We start from the raw sequence: 21,059 nt of genomic DNA on the forward strand, positions 1-21,059 counted from the left end.
AAGTTCATGCCCAGCAGGAAATGAGGCATTCCTGGTCAGACTTTGCCATTTCCCCTCAAGTCCCAGACTGTTGCTACTCCATCTGAACACTGAATCCCTCCCTGGGGGTTGTTTAAAAAAAAAAAAAAAAAAAAAAAAAAAGATGAACAAAGGGGTGGCAAAGGTGACGTGGCTGGGAAACATGTGCAGAACTGTGCTGCGGGCGCATCTGCTGGCTCAGGCAATGCCTGGATGTGGCGTCAGCTCCAGATCCAGAAGCATCTGCAAAGCAAGGGAGACGTGAGCTTCAGAGAAAATGGGGCAGCTGTTGGGGGGTGATCACTAGAGTTTGTGGCTTTGGGCCTCTTGGAGAAGTGTGGGAATGGGATAACCAAGGAGATGCCCGGTCCAGCTGCTAGAATCCCACTTCCCAGAGAAAGGATTTCACTGAATTTCCACTTAGTTCACAACCCTTTTTCCCCATGGGGTGGGAGCTGATGGTTCATGCACAGCATAGTTGTACTTCTCCCTGGAGAAGAGCCCTGTGAATTGGAGCTGCCATCCTTCCCCAGAGACCCCCATCCCCGGTGGTGATGGGAGCGTGGTGTGGCAGTGGCAGGGGGATGCTGCACACCTCTGGGCTGCTGGTGGGGTCATTGGCATACGGCTGGCTTTGCCTTTCCCCAGCACTCAGCATCCACAGAGAGGTCTTATGGGAAGCCTAAGGCCACAATGATAGCTCAAGCTTTTTTTTTTTTTTTTTTTTTTTTTTTTTTTTTTTTTTTTTTTTTCCTCTCTCCTTTCAATTTTCTGGGTATTTCTCCTATTTTCTGAGGACAATGGTGGTGCAGTCATGCCATTCTCCAGACACCTTCCATGGAACAGGTCTAGGGGTGAGTTTTAGGTGCAGAAGCCCACAGCCACATGCCCAGGGCACTGCTCCTGCCGTGAGCACCCTGCCCACAGTTTGAGAGACATCTTTTATCAAGCTGCTTCTGCTTCGCCCTGTTTGCAGTGATAGATGAGGGTGAGTCACCCCATCCAGGCCACGGCAGGGAGTGGGGCGGTGGGAGCAGCCCCTCTTGTGCAAGCTGCCTCACCATTTCTTGCAGTGCTGGGAGCCAAGGCGGGGACAGCGTAGGGATGTGCTTAGCCAGGGAGGTGGCTCTGGGGACACATCAGGAGCCCAGGAGGCCACCACAAGGGATTTGTGCACAGGCTGTTGGGGCCAATGGGGTAGATGTGGCGTTTGCATCCAGGTGTCACCATGGCCATCCCCATTCCTGGTCCCAAGCATGGACATGGACACCTCAGCTGGGGCCAGGCAGTGGCTCTGTTGTGGTGCAGCCCATCTAACATCCCCTATCCAACATCCCATCACTGGAAGAGGTCTGGGTGTCAGAGGAAAGGGCCTCCCGTTGGCCAGCCCAAGGGAAACCTGCTGAGATCTCCCCAGCAGAGGGTGCCCACCAGGTAGGCAGCGACATGGTGCCCATGGAGCCACAAAGGTGATCACCACGAAGGTGATGCGGGGCAGGCACTTGCGGCTGCAGTGGAGCCAAACACAAGAGGAAAAGGCCAGGCATCTCAGCACGTGAGACCTGCAAAACAAGACCAGCCAAGAGGCCAGGGCACGGCATGGCTCCTCTCCCCTCCCTGTGACTGCTGCCTGTCTCAGCTCCTGACTCGTGGCCACCATCCACGGCAGGCTCATCTCAGCAGCCGGGCCTGGGCAGCAGGCTGGTCTCACCTCCGACGTGTGTCACGCCGTGCATCACGTCCCTGCCCACCTGCTTCCTGGGGAGCGGTGCTGGGGACACGGGGAGCAGCTCTGACCCATCTCTTTCACCAGCCACAGCTCCTGCCAGGCCTGCTACTGCCTGGCCTTAGCAGCGTGAGTACCTTCACTGGACAGGGAGTGGAGAAATGCCCCAAACTGCCTGGGTTGAAGTTTCTCCATCTCCCTTATCCAGAGGTATGATAGACTTGGCTCACTCTCTACCAGCAAACGCAGACCCATGGGCCGGGGCTGCCTAGAATGCCAAAAGCTAAACAGGCCAACCTGGATTATTTCATGCTTCATCCTAGTGCAAAACCCTGAAAGCAAGAGCATGATCCTGTGCCAGTCCACACTGCTCAACAGGTATAAAAGCTCAAAGACTTGTCCTTGCACACATATGGCTAATTAGAAGGAGGCAAGAGCTACTGTGATCTTCACTTCCAAGGCCAGGATGCTGCTTGACCTGGCCCTGGCAAAAGCCAACCATTGCACCAAGATCTTCCTGTGCAGTTGGTTTGCTCCAAGGAGCATCAGGAGTGAGCTTGGTGGCCAGGCTGCAGCATGGGGTGAGGGGTGGGATCAGGCTGCCAGTGGGTAGGATCATTGCTGGGTGCTGGGATGCAGCTACAGGCCAGGGATTAGTGTCTTGTGGTGGAGACACAGGAGGGCTAACAGGGAGATGGAGCCTTCATCCTCCCAGAAGGAGGTGACAAAGGCATGAGGCTTTGGGACACATTTCATCATGGATTTCACCACCACAGCTTGGATAACCCCTTCCTGGAGATAACAGCCCTTCCTGTCAGCTTGACGTAGCAAAGAGGGAGCTGCCCCTTTCCAAGCTTTGCTGGGGCTTGTTTACGATGCACTATGTGGTAATTAGCACTTTCAGCCCATGCTGCAATTTAGAGAGAAGCTTTCTCTCATAATCCCTGCTGTTAGAGGCCTAATTAAAGCGATATGCATTTTTCCATGGAACTCCTGTGTTTAGCATCACCACTCCAGCCCTGAAATTGATGAACAGAGCTGTGCTACCCCACCTAGGATTCAGGTCTGTGTCTGAGCACACACAAGCACTCTACACCCCATACCCTATCTGTGGGTAGAAGATCATCAGAATATCTGCATCCTCCATCCAGGCAAAAAGGCCAATAGCACATGGTGTGATAGGAAACCATTCCGAAGAGGTGGAAAGCCCTGAGGGCTGCTCTGCAGTGTGTGGGTAGAAGTATTGTAAGATAACTTGCAACCAACTGCTTGCTTAATATTTAAATAATAATAATAATCATCATCAATAGGATCAAGGTAGTCTGCAAGCAGAGAGAAGGTTGCCTTAGCTTAGACGCAACAAATAGCTGCAAATAGTGCTGACTGCAGCTGGAACTGGTACAGATTTCTGGAGGGACTGTCAAAAGGAAACTTCCCAAAGTTTACTGGGAGCTTAGTTTGTCCTTTTCCTGGTGGAGGAAAATTGAAAGGAATGTCCTAAATTCATTTTTCCTAGAGCAGATCTGGAAGAAGGAGGGAACACATGCTATAGGAACAGTGCTGCACAAAGCAACTCCCATGTGCTACATCAAGTTTATCCCTCTCAAGATATTTTATAAACCACGAGCTTGAAGAAACAATTAATATATGAATATTTTATTCTTATTCCTGGTTATTATCACCATGCAGAAATCAAAACTGTGGCATAAGTATATAGAAAATGGAAATGACATTATGACAGACCTCCCCCCTGCACACATCATCACCCTGATGGGTTTTTGGGCCTTCTGGCTGCAGGAAGGCTCTTACCTGGCCGTGTGGCTGGTTTTGCCCCTGCTGCTCCAGAACCTTTTCCATCCGTTGAAGACTGACTTCTGTCTGCCAGGAACAAATGCTGCAAAGAAAGCCTGTAAAAAGTTTTTGTGGATCTGTAGCTGGGACAGTCTCTCTATCTCCCTCTAGCCTTGAGCAGCAACATCTGCTGCATGGACATTGTGAGACTGTTCTGAGCGCTTCACATAGGCAACCTTGGGTGAGACACAGCCCTGAGATGGCCCAAAGCCTCCCAAACTAGCAGAGAGATGCAATTCCCTTAGTGCAAAGAGCTGCAGAAATCACCAGATTTCCAGACACCATGTTTTATGATGTCCTTGTTTCAGTTGCTTGTCCACAGACTACCCAAATCCAGAAGAAGCTGTGCTGTTTGCTTGGGGCTTTCAGGTAGATCTCTGTCAGGCCAGAACCCATCCCCTGCTCCTCTTCAGCTGACTCTCTTCCTGGGGACCTCAGGTGGCAGGACCAGATGCAATGCAGTGCTAAATCCATGTTGGGGTCCCATATCTGTTTTTTTCCAAAGTGCTTCTGCCATGCTCCAGACAGATGGGAAGAGCTGGTACATGGCTTAAATCTCCCTTCTCGTCACCTCCCAGGTGAGTCCATCCTCAGTCCCAAAAGCTGACCAAGGAACGCTGGCCACATGTGCGCCGATGACAGGGCTGGACTACTTTGAAGAAAACAGTGCTGGATTCAGGGTACAAATCCTTGCTCTCTGCTCTTTGCCATTTGGTGAGATCCCTCTGGGCCCTTCTTGTCATCCTACCATCATACCCTTGATGGAGCTACCCAGATGGTTTGCAACCCTACTCTGCATTTTGCTTTGGCTCCTCTGCAGCAGGATGCCCTGCCCCCTGGAAATCATTTTCAAGACAACAGGGGTGCCAAGCACTGGACACCCACTTCTGAAGCTGTCTCAGCATTTGGATTAATTGGGTTTAACTTGTTCAGGTCAGATTTAGGTGGCCATATCAGGATGAGAGAGGCTTCCATGGAGGTGCATGAGGGGAGTGGCAATGGTGTTTAGAAGATGAAGATCATTTTTGCATCCTGATGACAAGCTGGTTTCCTTTCTGCCCCTTTCTCCCTCCTCTTCATTGCCTGGTTTCTTGGTCTCCCATGGAAGAGGGGTCTCAAAACACTGCAGAGGAAGGAGCAGACCAACCTGAGGCCTGACACCTTTGCTGAGGATGGAGGAGAGCCAGTCCTATGCAACTGAGCATGACAGGGAGCAGTTCGCTAAGCCTGGGACGCTAATGACACCAAGTGGTAGTAGTGAACCTTCAGCCACATAGCTCTGAGCCAGCTCCTCCTCTCGGGGCAGTCCCACAACTGAATAGAAATAAATGTCAGGGGTGACAGTGGCTTATCACCTTTTTTCTTCTCTCATTTCACACCCTTTTCCCACCTCTGCAGTCATGCCATGGCCACAGGGGTGGGGGAAGTCCAGGACACCTTCTATGAGCACTTTGCAGACACCCATCCTCTGAACTGCCTCTGATGCTGAGGGTCTGTGTGGGTTGGGGGCATCCCAGGGACCTGTCAAGTCAGTGGCCGCATTACACCTCTGCTCGTGGTGTGCAGAAGCAGCCAGCACTGCTCTGAGCAGGATCTGGACAACACTGAGGCACAAGAGCCTGGAGAGCAGGAGTCCAAGCTGCAACATGGAGGCGTGGCAAGGGGAGCAAATGCAAAGCTGAAAAAACTGAAAATAGTAATAGTAAAATGCTATTTTCCCTAGCCTGGGTGTAAGGGCTTAGCCCTGGAAAGTGATGACCTTGTAAGTGATGGGAACTTACACAGCTAAGTGGTGGAGCAGCAGGCCCAGTACTGGGCTATGCAGCCTTCATCCCCAGAGTTTTCAAGACCCAAGACAAAGCCCTGAGCAACCTGCTCTGACCCCAGAGCTGGCCCTCCTTTGAGCAGGTGGCTGGACTAGAGACCTGCTCAGGTCCTCACCAGCCCAAATTATCCTGTGCTCCTAGGATGGTGCCCAAGGCAGGCTTCTTTCTGTGCAACACAGGGCTCTGTGGGGCCAACACAGCTCCAGTGGTCTTACATGGCAGCTCAACGTGGCCTGGATCTCTGGATCCTCTACCCAACAGAGACCTCTTGTGTCTTGACCTGCAGCCCTGGTGCACTACGTATGAAGATGTATGCATCCTCTGCCACCTCATGCTCAAGAGATGAATAGGTCTGGCAAGAAGTACCTGTTCCTTCTAGCTGATCTGCATTCAGAGAGGCTCTGCTCAGACAACCACCTTTCCTAGGTGCACAGCACCTGAATCAGTATTCAAATACTTATATTACGTTAACTGGCAATACATTAAGCTCCCCAAATAATACATTAATTTCCCCTCAATTGAGTCTGTTTTGCCTGCAATAATAATTGCTAAGTGATCAATTCATCTTTATCTTGGGGTCTGGGGCAGACAGTGGACAGACAGACAGGTAAAACAGAGAGGTTCCTGCTGGGAGAGGGAGGCTCTCACCTTGGTATCTCATGGCAGGTTTCTGCTGTGACATCCAGAAACCTGCCTACCTTCCCCTGAGCCTCCCTGGGCAAGCTGTGAGCTGCAGTCCCACTCCGTAGCACATCATGAGACAGCTGAGCATCAGGTCAGGAATCCCATAAGGCTGTCACTCCATCACACTGCCATCTGAGAGGCATCTGGTCTGCTCCAGCGTCAAACACGATAAGCTATGTCATTATTTTTCCTTGCTCATAATTAGCTTATAAGACAAGGCTTTGATACAGCTAACAGTAGGCAAGCTGGGGGTCACCCACATCCCAGCACACAGCAACGAGCTTGGGGAAAAAATAAAAAATTAACTGAAGAAAGGTGCCTCCCAGAAAACATCTCCCTCAAGTACAAAATACCCTACTGTTGGGGTGTTTGATGGGGAGCTCCAAGTTTTGGAGACAATGCTGGGGGCAAACCAGTTATAGGACATTTGGTTTTCACCTGCCAAAACCAACCTTGAAATAGCTGAGAGAACTCCAACAGCTCAAAAGCAGGGCTGTAAGTGGGAGAAAAGATGCTCTTTTATTGGTCTAAAACCTGTATTTGGTGTGCATTTGCTGGCAGGCTCATTTTCTGCAAACATGATCAGTGCAAATGCACCTGGACTGGTTGCACCCACAACAGGCTCCAAACCCCAAGACTGAAGATTCCTGCCATGGCTTTCCCCTCCCTCTGCACACATCAGCACATGCCCAGGGTGGCTAGGAACACTCATGATGAGAAGCTGCTCACAGCCTGCACTCTGAAGGACAGCAGAGGAACATAGTAAACCCTGGGGTTCTGCTCCAACCAGAAATCACCGTGATATAGGCAAAATGCTTTTTTGTTTTCACAGGAACATGCTAATAATTTCTCCAGCAAGGAGGGTTTATAGGGTGCTTCAGTAGCACAGTGCTGTAAAAACTTACCCACGCTCACACTTTTATCCAACAGCAGTGAGCATATCCTTTTGCCTTCTGGTTGCTGAGATCCAGCAGCCTCCCTCCATTCCCCATTCTTCCTTCACAAGCCATGGGGTCAACCTTTCCACCCCCAAATAAAGTCTAAGCTGCTGTTTGCAAAGAGCTAATTTTATTTGCAGGGTCACATCAGATATCAAGAAAGCAGAAAACATACAGGAAATATACAGGGTGGCTCTGCTTTTCATACAAGCAATCACTATTAACAGTATTACAGAAAGAATAAATAAAAAGTGATGTTGCTACAGTAACCCACAAGGATTATGATCTCCTCCGTTTGCCGTGCATGGCCAAGCCTACAGACTCCATCCTCCACTGCTCTGCTCCTTCAGTTTGAAAAATACTTCTCCAGCACCTTTGTCAAAAGCCCGGTCTCCTGCAAGAAAAGGTACAATAGTGAGCAACTGGTCCCATATGCAGCCTTCGTTGGCATCAACTGCCTGGGCAGCATGGGGCTTAGCAGCTGGATCACAGCTGACATCGGAGGTGAGCTGTGCTGACACTGAGACAGTCACTGCTGTGTTGGGTTTCATGGATGAGAGCGGCCACAGTGCCCAATCCAGCAGGGAGCTACATGAGAAGGCAAAAAAGCACACAAAACACAGCAGAGAGAAGTTGTAGATGGATTTTTGAGGGATTGCATACTGCCAAGAGCTACACAGAGCAGCATTTGTTTTCCACCCAGAGGAGCTCTCCCCCTACCCTGGAGTCATCTCATTCCACACACGGGTCTCACCGTGGTTGCCTCCAGAAGAAATATTGCCGTGCACACAAGGAGATGCCAGCCCTTCCCACCCCCACTGAGGATCCTCCCCTCCCAAAGATTTGTCGCACATAGCACTGGGGCAGCACCAGGACCCCCCTGAGCACAAGCCTTGCCTATTGCATGTAGTTGAAAAGATTTAAAAATATATATATATTGTTTGCAAGCCCCTTCTGCTCTGTGAGACTTCTTGCATCACTAACCATGAAATACATGCTCCTGCTTTGGGAAGGGACATCGTGGGATAAATCCCACTGGCAACAGGTAGGAAAAACAAAAATACTAAGCCCTGGGACTTGTTTAATGTTTAGAGGAGCCCCACAGAAAGGAAGAGCCGTTCTGCGAATGATTAGCAACAGCCTCAGGAAGGGAAAGGTCCACTTGTTTTTTCATTAAGTCTGCATTCCCTTGACAGCTATCCTGCTACAAAGGACAGCTTGTGCTGGAGCAGCAGAGCAACACGTAGCACGTCAGTTCTTGTCCTGCTGACCAGCAGGTCCCAGTGAAGGTGGAAGCATCTTGGCTTTTCTAAACCATGTCAAGATGGAAATGACAAACCCCAAGTAGAGGGCACATGGAGAGTTTCACGACAAAAAGCTCTTAAGCATCGTCTTAGGCAGGCAGCAAGCACTGCCCGCAGATCAGTTCAGGCACACACTGGCTGCTGACGCCAGGTGTCCAACAACAGCCAGAGTGAGGGAGAAAGCAGTAAGTGGCAGAAATTTGCACTGGCAATGTGTCACCCACAGGAGCAAGAAGTATAGTCCCACAGAAAAGTGTAACAAGAGCAGTGCTCAAAGGCACCAAGGAGAAGTAACATCAACCAGCAGCTCTGAGGCAAGGACACCCCAGAGGGTGAGAAGGCAGGAGGAAGGCAGGAACTGAGTCCAGTGAGGTGCTCAGAGGTGGTCGAAAGACACAACCAAGTGTAACGCCTGCAAAGAGCAGGGTCCCTGCTGCCACCAGGATGGCTGGTACCCACCAGGTCAAGGCAGGAGAGGCAAGAGGTTCTGGGAAGAAACTGTGAGGGACAGGAGCCAGCAGCACACCAGGCACCTAAGCTGCAACACCACCTCTCACACAGCCACCAGAGGCATCAGAGCAATGAGGCAGACAGCTGGCAAGTGCCTGCTTCATGGAGAGCCAAATTGCTCTCCAGCAATGGAGCTTCGACACCCAGATCACACACCAAAGGTGAATGTTTAACAGTGGGTGCTAACCCTGGCCAGGACCTGCTTTTGAGCACTGAGAATGAGCACGGCCATAGCTGGCAGAGCACAGGCACCCCCAGCTGGCAGCCTAAGCCACAGGACCACTGTTTGAGGAAACATCCACCCAAGTGCATCCGTGACAGAGCAGTGACGGCACGACTTACCTACATGGAGGAGATCCACGAGGATCACACATCCAGCTCTCACATCTCATTTAGCTAATGCAGCAAATACCCTCCACCTCCTCAAAGGCTCCCCAAAGCTGGTTGACGAAAAGTCCAGGATCTGCAGAGCTTTCTCCTCCCTTGCAGCTGCATCTAAGGAGCACAAGCTGTGACACCGCAGTGGACAGCACAATGTGAGGAGAGCAGGATGTCTTCGGCCACATCCAGCTTCTATCCCTCTCTATCCCACTGGGGCTAGTTCCCTAGGAGAGCCTCAGTTTACCTTAATCTGAAGGAATCAAGTCAGGAAGATGCTCAAATAAACCATTCAGGCTGACCTTCCTGCAGCTCTGCTCCACTTGTGCCTTCCCTACAAAAAAGGAAATAGGAGCAAGCACTGCCTAAACCTGGATGACAGAAGCAGCTTTACCTGTATTCACTGTTACTGGATAAGCTCCTCAAGCAAGCAGCTCAGTGGTACAGCACACACAGGACCCACCTAAGTGGATTTCATCCCTTCAAGGCTCTCCATTACTTCCTGCTGTGAATAGAAATGGCAAGACACCAGGGAAGCATACATGAGACAGCAAATGGGCAGAACCACATGGACCAAGCAATTCCATCTCCATGTTTTAAGAGAGGATCTGGGCTCGCTTTGCTCCCAGTGGCTTAATTTTCCACTAGGAGTTGGGTGAGCTCTCAGGCAAAAGCCACACCAAGGAGCTAAAAGAGCAGAATTAGGACCTGCTGACATAGCTGATGGAGCTTCCGCTGCAGACAGAGCACTTGCCTGCTGCCCGATACCCACTCTGTGGCAGAATAGTTCACACCTTCCCTCTGCAAACCAAGCTAACAACACTACATGCCCCTTCTGTAATGAGGCATCCTGAGCACAGCAACACAACCACCCCAGAAGGGGGAATCAGAAGCCCAAGACCTCTCTGTAGGGCAGACTTTTCCCTGTAAATACAAAGCCATGTCCCTCTTCGCCTTTCTCTACAGAAAGCAAGGGGAGGCAGGATTTCCAGGTCCTTGCGGTGGCTGGGTAAGGAGAATTATTTCTTTATGAGAGCCGCAGTAGCCAGCTGTCCTCCTCTGCATCTAGGAGGACCCAGATGCTCATTAACAACCCCTGGGCTGGAGATCATGACATCCCCTCCTGCCCAGCTTCACATCCTTCCCAAACATTTGGGACCACTAGCCGCTGTCCAGCTGGACGCAAGCCTTGACAGATTTATCTGCTCCTTTGTGGCTGCTCTAGGGAAGTAATTTAAGGCAGGTTAAAGGGAGCAAGAGGGGAAATAAACCTATAGCAGCTGTACAGGTGTTCCCAGCAAGGCTGGCTGTTGCAGATTAACATCACGACCACCTCCCTGCTCTGGGCATCTCCTTCCATATTAGTCAATATTCACCTGATCAGCGAGGTCATATTTTCCTTGGTTCTCATCCAAAAGTCTTTCTTGCAAGAGGATTTTCAGGAGCTCGCGGGTGAGCAGTTCCATCATGTCCTCCAGCAAGGCTCTGAGCGAGGGACCAAAAACCATCGGCACTGCGGGCTCTTCGGGTGACTCCAGGCGCGGGGTGCCCGTGACGCTCTTCTTCCCCATGAAGTGTCCTGCAACACAACGCACTTGTGTGGCTACACAAAGGGCTGGAGAGCAGCAGAGACTCCGGCTGAATGACATTAAGCTGTTATTTGCTACCGCATGCTGACACCCCTCTGTGAGATGCACCAAGCAACCCTAATGTCTAAAACAGCTGGATACAATGCAGAGAAACACGGAGATCCCAGGTCCTCGTTCCACACCAGACCTCAGGGGATTGAAATTACCACCCCCAGGAGATGTCACCTGCTTCACCAGGGAGCATCACCTCCGCCCTCAGGCTCTCCAGCCACCTTCTGTGGGCATGGACCAGATGTCCCATGCCACCACCTCAAATGACAGCGCGACCAGAGAGCCCCCAAAACCTCCTCGTGGACGGGAACCACCCCGGGACCCCCCCCTGCACACCGCAGCCCCGCTCCCGACCCCTCACCCCCACCCGCTCTGCCCCAGGGGGACCCGCGCTACCTGTGGCCCAGAGGTTGCCGCGGGGGTTGACCTTGATCTTGGCCGCCTGGCTGCGGTGCTCGGCGAAGTCGAGGTGCACGGCGGGCCCCAGCGCGGCTCCGCACAGCAGCAGCAGGAGGCAGCGCAGCGCCGCCATGGCCGCCTCGGCGGGACCCGCTCCCGCCTGGCGGCTCCGCTGCCGCCGCCCCGATTTATATACCACTGGGGGCGTGGCCTCGCTGAGCCACGCCCCCTCCACCCCAGCGCGTGGGCTTCTCGCCACGCCCACCCCAACCGTTGGGCTCCTCGCGCTCCCCCCTCAGCCGCCCGCTTCCCGCCCTCGGCGTCCCCTCAGCGGGGCGGCCCCTGCGGAGACAGATCCCAGTTCCGCTGCTCAGCCTGTTACAACTAAAGTAGCAGCAGAAGACCTGATGCGTCTCAACAAACTGAGCTCCGAGTTTCCAATCGTTATCCCTACATGTCCACATGTTTTCAAATCCCTATGCCCTGTCCCTGCTTCCACCTTCCACATATAGCCTGCAGACGTTGGAGCTCAGTCACAAGCTCCCAGCTTAGCCAAGACATCTCCCAGTACGTTTTTACCTGGTTATTGGGATGGCTTTGGAAGGTTCTGTCTTTAAACCTACCAGCTCTCCTGAGTGCCTTTACCCTTTTGGTCTGTGGCCTCCTATGGGAAGCAGATCTGTTTCCCAAAGCAAAGGGTGGCTGCTTGCCTTTTTAAGTCACTTCAGGATCCTGAAGACCTTAGCACCACAGCCACACCTGCCATAAATTATCACATTCCCCCCAAAATTTGTCTTTTTTGCATGAATAGGATAGAGTTGTGCATACCCAGCAACACCATGGATGAGGTTGTGCACACCCTGCCATGCCAGGAGCTGTGACAGTAAGGGCCTGAAGCAGTGACTGCTGAATACAGTGAAATCCACGTAAAACTTGGTCAAACAGGACCCTGAGACACAGACTGTGCTTGGTTTCCTCTGCAACCCACAGGGATTTTAAGGATCCTCCAGGTTCCTCACTCACACCGAGGTGTTCCCAGTGAATAGCATGGTGCAAGAGCAACCTGTAAGAGCAAAGATAAGTTACAGTGCCCAGAGAACTCACCTGGCATGCTGAATTTTGAATTATTCCTCTTCTGCGCAGCACACAGAGACCAGTGCCAGGGAGCAAAAGGTCTGAAGGGATGGGGCTGAGCAGGACCCATTAGACCCCTGAGGCCCAGTCCCACCAAGAGGGAAGCAATGCAGGCAGAGATGGCCACCAGGTTCGGACAAGAGCTCAGATCATCAGGCAGGTTCACAGCAAGGACACAAGTCTCAGGTCAACCTAGCAATAAGGCAGGGCTGAGATCAAGCCCAGAAGTCAGTCCATGGCCAGGCACTGCTGAGCTGGAGGTCAGCACCCCCACTACATAGCTTAAGGAGAGAATGAAGACCTAGGGCTGAGCTTAAATCAGTTCCTGGGGCCATGAGCCCAGGTGGGACCCATTAACATCTATCAGTGCCCTCAGGCAAAAAACCCACTACAGTCCCCTGAGAGATTCTGCCAAATTTGCAGCTTCACCACTTTGCAGGGAGGTGCTGGCTTGTGGGGGAGGAGATGCCTGAGATGACCCAGTTCTCCTGGGAGGTGGCACAGGGGAGGCTTATTAGCAATGCCCTTCTTGGGTTTTACTGCTGCTAAAGAGAAAAGGTCTTGGGGAGATTCATTCCTCTGCCACAGCAGGGGGTAGAGAGAAAACTGCAAATGTAGTTTTAATGTTACAAGAAGAAAAAATAAATAAATAAACAAATGATATGAAATATTCCTGCACAAGGCATGCATGCTTCTCAATTGTGTGCATGTCCCAGGATGCCAGCTGGCTGGTCAGGAGGTGCAGGTTTCCCCAGAGGTGGCTTTGCTGTCCTTGTGGGCTCCCTTTCTATCGGGGAGGTGTGCCGTGCTGAAGGGCCAGCAGGCCAGCTGGGAGACATGCCCTGCTCGTGGGTCCCATGCCAGTGTTGCTGGAGGCCCTGGGCAGCAGCAGGAATCTCGTGCCTCTTTCTCTCCATGCTCCTTCCCTGACCCTTTGCAGCCAGAGATCTCCTCTGGATGTTCTCCTCCGCCAGGTGAGCTGAGGGAAGAGCCAAAAAGCCTTCAGGCTGCTCTCCTGGTGTAGCTAGGTGGCTGTGCCCAAAGCTTTGGCTCTGCTGTCCCATGTCACTCCTCACAAGCCTTGTGGGAAGCTCTCACTAGCATTTGAGCTGCCTGGAGTGATGTGATCCCACCCTGGTCTGATTTTAACTGGATACAGTACCAGAACTAACACAGAACTTTCCTCTGTTTTAACCAGCAGCTGCATGCTGTTAGCTGCTGTGTCACTGCACGCGAGCAGCAGCGGGTTAGAGCGAGATGAGGAGATACCTGTAGGATTACGGAGAATGAAGCCGGGGATGAAGTGATGCCAATTACAGAGAGGGCAGAGAAACGAGTCGTGGGCAATTACAGCACCTACCCAAGTGTGACGGGGTTAAGTCCTGCTCCTGCAGGGCAGCGCGGTGCTCCTGGGAGACTAACTGGGAGGGGAAGGCAGCCTGAGGGACAGGGACTGTCACCTGCCAAGCAGCAGGAATCTGCACAGCATTTCAAACAGGGTGAAGGCTTTTGTTCTGATCTGATTTTAACTCGATGCACAACCGAACTGACACAGATCTTTCCTCTTTTTCAGCCGGCATCTGCAGGTGTTATCTCAGCCAGGGTGTGAGAGGAGGAATGGATATTTCTGATCCCCATGCTACTGAGGAGGGACTGCAAGGCACGACATTTCTAGCCAGGCTTGGGAAAGGCTGGGAAAAGGAAAGTCGGGGAACAGCTGCTCAGGGGCTTGGTGCAGGCTGGACGTGGGAGTATGATTCGTGGCAGCATGGCGACCCAAACCCCTGTCCCCAGCCACCAGCCTGCTGCGGTTTGTGATACATTTTCTGCTGCTGCCTTCCTTCAGCTTTAGCGGGCAGAGCTGGGCTCCCCAGGGGCTGCACACCTCCCCGCTGCGCAGAGAGGCAGCTGCTGCTTGGTGGCAGTGGGGGCTGGAGCCTGCCGATGGGACAGCCTTTGTCTGGGCCCTGCTGGGACCTCAAGTACTTGGGCAGGAATTGTCACCCCAGTCCTCCTCCGTGGCTTGCTCTCTGCAACTCAACAGTTCACTTTACCAACTGCTACCAGCCGCCAAAGAAATCTTCCCAGCTAATATATTAAAAAAAAGGCAGTACAAATTCTATTTTAGAAATTGATTTTGCCAGCAAAGGTCACCACACTGGCTTCCGCAGGTGGTTGCCTGTCAGCCACCAGCTTCCTGCAAGTGCCTTGCAATGGAGCCAGGGTGGACAGAGGTGACTCAGCATACGCTGGACTTCTGATAGATGGCTTTGTCCGTGAGGCAGTGTGTCTGCAGAGATCTCACCATCCCCTTTCCCAGCAGGATTAACCCCTGGGACAGGGCTGGAGCCACCTCTCTGCAGCCTTACATGGACCCACAACCTCCAGGAGCTGTTCCGTCTCACCCAAAGCAGCCTAAAGGCTCTAAAGATCCTTCAGCTTGCGCCGTTGGCTCCCTCTGATGCCTCCAGTTGGAGGAAACAGAGATGGTCTGTTTTGCTCTCTATTTTTCCCTAATGATTCTCACTTGTGATTTATTTTCTCGATGGCTACTGACCACTGAAATGACATTTTCATAGCACAGTCTGTTACAACCCCAGCGTTCCAGATGGTAACACTTAACTCAGAACCCGTTGTTTTATAAATAGAGTTAAAATTATTTTTTCCCCTTGTGCACCATTTTATATTTATGTACATTTGAATTTCATCTTTTTTATTGCCCAGTCTCTTCGCACAGTTGGCCTTCATCCACACAACCCTGAAAAACTTTGTATCAGCACCGAACTTCAATATTTGCCTTCTTTTGCAGATCATTTTTGAATATGCTGAGCGCAGTCCCTGCACAGCTCCCTGATGTTTTCTGCTACAGAAACAGATTGTTTCCTCCTACCTTTTGTTTCTTACCTTTTAGCAAACGATTTCTCCCTCTAAAGACCTGCCCTCCTATTCCAGGTCTGCTTCCTTTCTTTAGGAGCCTCTGCTGATGAACTTTGCCAAACACCTTTGAGAAATACAGGTGGATGATCCCAGTGGGCTCACTTGCCCACACACCTCCTGAATCCTTCAATGAGCTCCAAGCTTACTCTGACAAGAAGTCCTACTTCTTCCCAGCCCACAGATCTGGTTTATAGCCTGCAGATCCCTGTGGCTCCAGCCCAGCCATCTCTCTGTCCCCTGGTGCCATGGTGGGTTTTACAGGACAGGTATTTGCCACAGCTAATAGCTTGATGCTTTCAGGTTTGTGTCGCGTCTGGGTCTTTGTTTGACTGTGTCCCAGGCCTGGGTCTTTGTTGTTATTCTCTCAATCACTGATTTCTTCTGCAGGTTCTTATACTGCTGGTGTCCAGAAGCTGATGGCAGCACAGTACACCTGGGGTGTCCCCTTCCTTATCAAAGAGCAATGTTTGTCTATGTAGGGCTGATGTGAGTACTAACAGACCTGTGAAACAGGCACTAGTGAAAAATCCTGCAGATGCACCAAAGACAAAGCAAGTTTTCGCCAGGGAAAGCACAGCTACCTTCCCATAGCTATGTAAAACAAGCGTATCCAAAAACTGCACAGCTAAGAAGGCCTTGCTAACACTGAGCTAAGATTGGGCAAACTTAATAGACCAATCTGGAAATGCCATGGTTCGTAGGGTTTAAAGCAAGGTCCATTTTGTGTCTTCGCTATTGAATTACACTTTGATACTTTGGCATTGACTAATGCATCTCCCAGTGAGGTGGCCAGTCTGGCCTGGGAGGGACTCTGAGCTGGAGAGCTCCAGAAACACAGCGCAGATGCTCCTAGGCCCTGCAAATATCTACTGGGCAGGCAAATGCATACTCAAAACCGATGGCTCTAATAAAAAACAAAGAGTAAAGGCCTCAAATCCTGCTATATGTCTCTCTCAGAGCTCCTGGTGCCAATAAAACTCTTAGCAGCAGCGACATTCTTTCAGCTTCCTCTTCAATGCTTCTCCAAAGCCAGGTCAAATTTAAAGTCCTGTCATATGCCCGAGGGTCTGTTTTGATGCATTTGTCTCTTATTTACAAAAGATTAAATCCCTCTGTTACATTCATTCTTCCACAGGCAACAACTGTTGTTTATAAAAGATAAATCTTGAAATCTCGCACATCTTGTTTTCAACTCTTTTTCAATTTTTATTTAAGCAGTAAATGAGTTGTGGTTTTCCCTGAGGTTTCCCACTCACTCCACACCCACTGGACATGGTACAAATAACGGCTTTGCAAGAAGACTTAGAAGAAAATCTTGTTTTCTTGCAGGCAAATCCAGGCCTAGCTCAGAAGTGTCCCAACCAGAATTACGTGGCAGAAGGCTGACATCCCTGTTTGAGTGAAGTGAGGCTTAGAGAAATTAAATTGAAGTTCATTTTCTCTGCATTATTTTTACTTTTGTCTCTCTGGAAACTAAAGCCCTGCAAGGCTGGTTTCTATAGGAGAATGAGAGATTGGAGAGGAAAAGCGATAGCAAGATACTCAGCAGAAAGTGCTCCAGGAAGTGCTTTTAAATTATTAAAGAGAATGAGCAGAAAAGTCAAGAGATGAGGAGCTCGGCAGAGAGAGCAAGAGGTAGTGAGTGTGTCTGTGCAGTCCTGGACCACAGGGGGTAATCTGTCCCTAATTAGGCAGCTGTCTGTGCAGAGATTTGATTTCCCCCAAGGTTTAGGGAGCTCTGCTAGATCAAGCATTCAGAAGACCTGCTGGAATTGAACACGTGCATGAACTGCCCTGTGAGCGGGACAGCTTCCACTGCTAACACACGATGTGCTCAGCCAGCAGGACCCACAGGCAGGCTGCGCACCGTGGTGAGATGGGACTGTGCACGAAGGAGCATTTGTTGCAGGACCTGAGGGGCAAGTGGGGCCAAGGACACAGCACCAGCAAAGCCACACGAGGGACTCCTCATGGCTGGGCAGGCTACCAACAGTGGTGCAGCCACCTGGCTGTGGCTAAGGAGATCCAACAAGATCTGCCTTGCTCCTTCCCACACACTGACTCTGGATCTGCTGTTTTCTGGTGGGTGAGCAAGCAGAGTGGCTGCGTGCCTAGGGCAGAAGGGACGGAAGTATTGCAAGGGAGGGCAGAAGGTAAAGGAGGCAGGAAGCTATTAAATTGGCCCAAGACGCAATGTAGGTGCTGTTTCTCTTTTCCCAGCAGCCGGAGCTGAGACATGCGGACCAGTCATCTACTACACATCAGCCAGCACCAGGATCTGCTGACACGGATGGGAACCGAAGGCTGTGCCTGTCTGGCATCACCCAGGCGCACCTGGCAGTCAGAGGACTGGAACCAGGACATTCCTCATCTGATTCAGCCACTGAGTCACCCACACCGTGTGGGTCTTCAGCTGGGGAGATGGACACATCTGCTCTGCGTTGGCACAGGAGCTACCTCTGAGTGACGAGCTCTGCCTAAGCCACCTCTCCTCACTTGGCACCTCTGCTTAGCCTGTCCCAGGAGCTGCACGGTGAGTTTGTGGTCACGCATTTCTCTAGCAGGAAGCTGTCTTCTAACCGTACACAAACAAGGCATTGCCTTGCAGTCTTCTCTGAAGAAATAAGGTTGACCTCTTCTGGTTATAAAGGCAGTAAAACCACCATGAGATCACCAGGTCTTTCTAAAGAAAGCACGCAACCGATCACTACAAATCCAACCTCTAGAATCGCCCTGCTAAGCAATACGCAATGGCAGATCTAGATGAAAACAGGGCAAAGCTGATCACTGCTTAACCAACAACTGTGCATTCAAGCATCATAAACCTACAAAGACAGCCTTTGTCTCCAGGAGCTTCAATTTTCAGCATGTTACTCCTTACAGCTCACTTCCCATCCATCGTGCTTTCGCTTAAGCATTCAGCTTTGATTTGAAAAAAGAGTTCACCAACTGAATTCTAGCAGTGATCAAAAACACTCCAGCACTGCTTTGTTCTGATGAGGCAGCTCCTGCCCATGAAGGAATCTGTACATTGCAGACCTGTGCCCTGAACTGCGGATGTGAAGGAGCAGTAATTAGGCAATGACATTGTCTACCAGAAAACCTGCTCTGTTTGGCTGTAACCACAACAGAGCCTCTGGCAGTCTTAGACCTGGTGGATTTTTTTTTTTATTATTATTATTATTTTTTTTTTGTCTTTATACACCAGACCTTTCAACACCCACATACTTTACAAACAAATCCTATTCCTGCTGTGACACAAAGGTCTCCGTGTTTCCTAAGCCACCTTGAGATCCTTAAGTCTCAAAGGCTTTGCTGCAACTGGCCAGGCAGCTTCACCTTTAAAAGAAGAATAAAACTGAAATAAAACACAAAGACACAGCAAGTCCTAGCAGCAAAACCCCTGGCTCTGTAGGAGCACAACAGCACTCACCAGACATTACAGCATTAGCACCCAGCTGAACCAGAGATCCTGCACGCTCCGTAGCTTTTCTGCTCAGCAAAGCAGAATAAGAGATGGGGACAGAGCCAGCAGCAACTCTTTGTCATCCTGCCCCCACGTTCCCAGTTTCCAGCCTGTGCAGGCTCGTTCCCGGCACCTTCCCTTCTCACAGCGGCAGGAGAGGCATTACACGGATGCGGGATGTGATGTGGGAGGCAGTGCGGGAGCTGGTGGGAGTTCGAGCTGTGAGTGGATTAACTGCTTATTTATCCTCGCTCTAATTAGAGTCAACACTTCATTTTATGACTGCAGATAACACAGAACCACATTGTCAGCTACGCTGAGCTGAAAACAGGCAGAACAGGGGCCAGAGGAGTAATTTCCCAAATGGCCCCCACAAGCACTGAAGCTGGGGACTGCAGTGGGAAATACTCCACCCTTACCCCAGCCACCCTGCGTGTTTGAAAATCTCCCTGCTCAATTACACCGTGTGGCAACATGTGAGAGCAAGGCTGGGAAAGGCACACCTTCCTGCGAGAGCCTGAGCGTGGCCTTGCGCCCACATTTGCAAGGAGCATGTCCTCAGCCACACTGACTGCTGACACCTGCTGCCAGCAGCCCGCATCGCCAGCGGGGTGACCATGCCACGAGCAGGACAGGTGCATTGGTATTGCCAAACAACTGATGTGACCACCTATCTCTCGGAGCTGGGGTTCTTTCAGAGCTAACCCTTACATCCTCTACAATCAGAATTCCTTTGCATTTTAGCTTTTTTGTTGTTGTTGTTAAATTCTCAGTGACAGTAACACAACTGCTCCTGTGTGCTCAGGTTCTTGCAAAAGGTGTGAAAGTGAGAGGACTCAGGGAACAGCACCTGCAGCACTTTCAGCAGGCTTTTGCTGAGAGGTGTTGATTAGCAGACTTCAGAAAAGCTTGACTCCGTCCTTCATATGATACCAAGTTAAAACAATTTCTGCACAAAGCAATTCAAGCCAAAGGCAAACTGGGGAACAGAGCCTCAGCTTCAACGCTACCTGCAAATGCAGAAACATTGCTCCAAGTCCTCAGGAAGGTGCTCAGCAGCCCTCAGAGAGAGATTTTATGTTCCCTCACTGCTGCCTGGGTTTGACTTTGACAAAACATTCCCTCCCTCACTCCAGCATCTTGGACAAACTGTGTCCGAACTGTCTTCTCAAGGACTCCAATGCTGGAGTGGCAGATATAGATTTTTATTACTGGGTAACGTTAAGTTAGAAAAAACAAAGAGCCACAAGGCCCAAGGCTCAGTGCTAGTGGCTGGACCTTTTTGTAGACTCTTAGCACTGTCCCAAATATAAGATACTTCCTTGCTGCAGCCTACCCAGGGAACAAACCACGTGGTTAAACCAACTGTCTCTACTCATTTTGGGATACCACAGGTCAGCACAGCTACCGAGTGTTAAACAAATGGCCCCGTGGTCGTGGCTAACAGCACAATCCACCCCTAGAGGTGGCACAAGCCTAGCAAGCTACGTATGCAGGAATCTGAAAACAGACCATAAATGCCCTGTTGGGTTTTGTCCTTAACCTTCCTGACTGCTTTTACCCTACACAAGCTGTGTGTGTGACAGCAGTAATCATCTTCAGTGATCCCTGTTGCTGTGCAATCCTAGAGCAGTCATGAAGAAGGGGAAATAGAGGATGCGGTGAAATGCACCTGAAGTAAAACCAGCTTTGAACTCTCAGCAGGTTTTGTAAGATCGAAAAGAGAGCTGTTGATCCAGGGAGAGCACAAGTGGGGAGGAGACAGGCTTCTGCTGCCAGGGGAAGCTGTCTAGCAAGGCAACCGGTAAGTAAACTGCACACAGGGTCAGACAGCCTGAGCTGGAGGCAGCAATTGCAGCACGATCCCAGTGGCTGTTCTCATGAAGAGCTGCCCTAACAAAGGGAAAGTAAAGTCTTTCCATAAGTCAGTATAGATAGCACAGAGGTAAGTTATAAGTTATATGGTCACACACTCCGTGCCAAGCGGCACAAATTTGCTTAGAAGCAGATAAGTACTGAGCCTCTGCTTTATATCTCCTCGTCAGACTCTCCTCTGACATATCTATACAAGCAGGATCACTAACCAGACAGGGAAGCTCAGAAAACAAGCAATTGCATGTGGCAATGAGTGTTTTCTTCTTTAAAACCTCTGTGTAGTTGGGGTTCAGCCAGAAAGTAGCTTCCAGATGAGCTGTAAGACATGGCCAGCTGTGGAGACCCAAATCCTATTTCTAAAGTGTAAAAAAAA

The 21,059-nt window shown here is 50.7% G+C and overlaps 1 protein-coding gene across 2 annotated transcripts; it reads right to left on the bottom strand.

The window, feature by feature from the left end:
• Nucleotides 1-7,162: 7,162 nt before the first annotated feature.
• Nucleotides 7,163-11,408, bottom strand: NMB (neuromedin B). Of its 2 annotated transcripts, none has more exons than XM_082769555.1 (3): nt 11,272-11,408; nt 10,612-10,814; nt 7,163-7,437 (listed from the first exon to the last, which is right to left on the bottom strand). In XM_082769555.1, the coding sequence occupies exons 1-3, from the start codon at nt 11,405-11,407 to the stop codon at nt 7,390-7,392; spliced, it is 387 nt and encodes a 128-aa protein (XP_082625681.1). In that variant the 5' UTR covers nt 11,408; the 3' UTR covers nt 7,163-7,389. The 2 variants fall into 2 exon arrangements, with proteins under 2 accessions (XP_082625681.1, XP_082625680.1); XM_082769554.1 differs by having other exon boundaries at nt 10,612-10,829.
• Between the last annotated feature and the right edge of the window lie 9,651 nt (nt 11,409-21,059).

Source organism: Aythya marila, assembly GCF_965140915.1.
Source record: "Aythya marila genome assembly, chromosome: 11".
NCBI lineage: Eukaryota > Metazoa > Chordata > Aves > Anseriformes > Anatidae > Aythya > Aythya marila.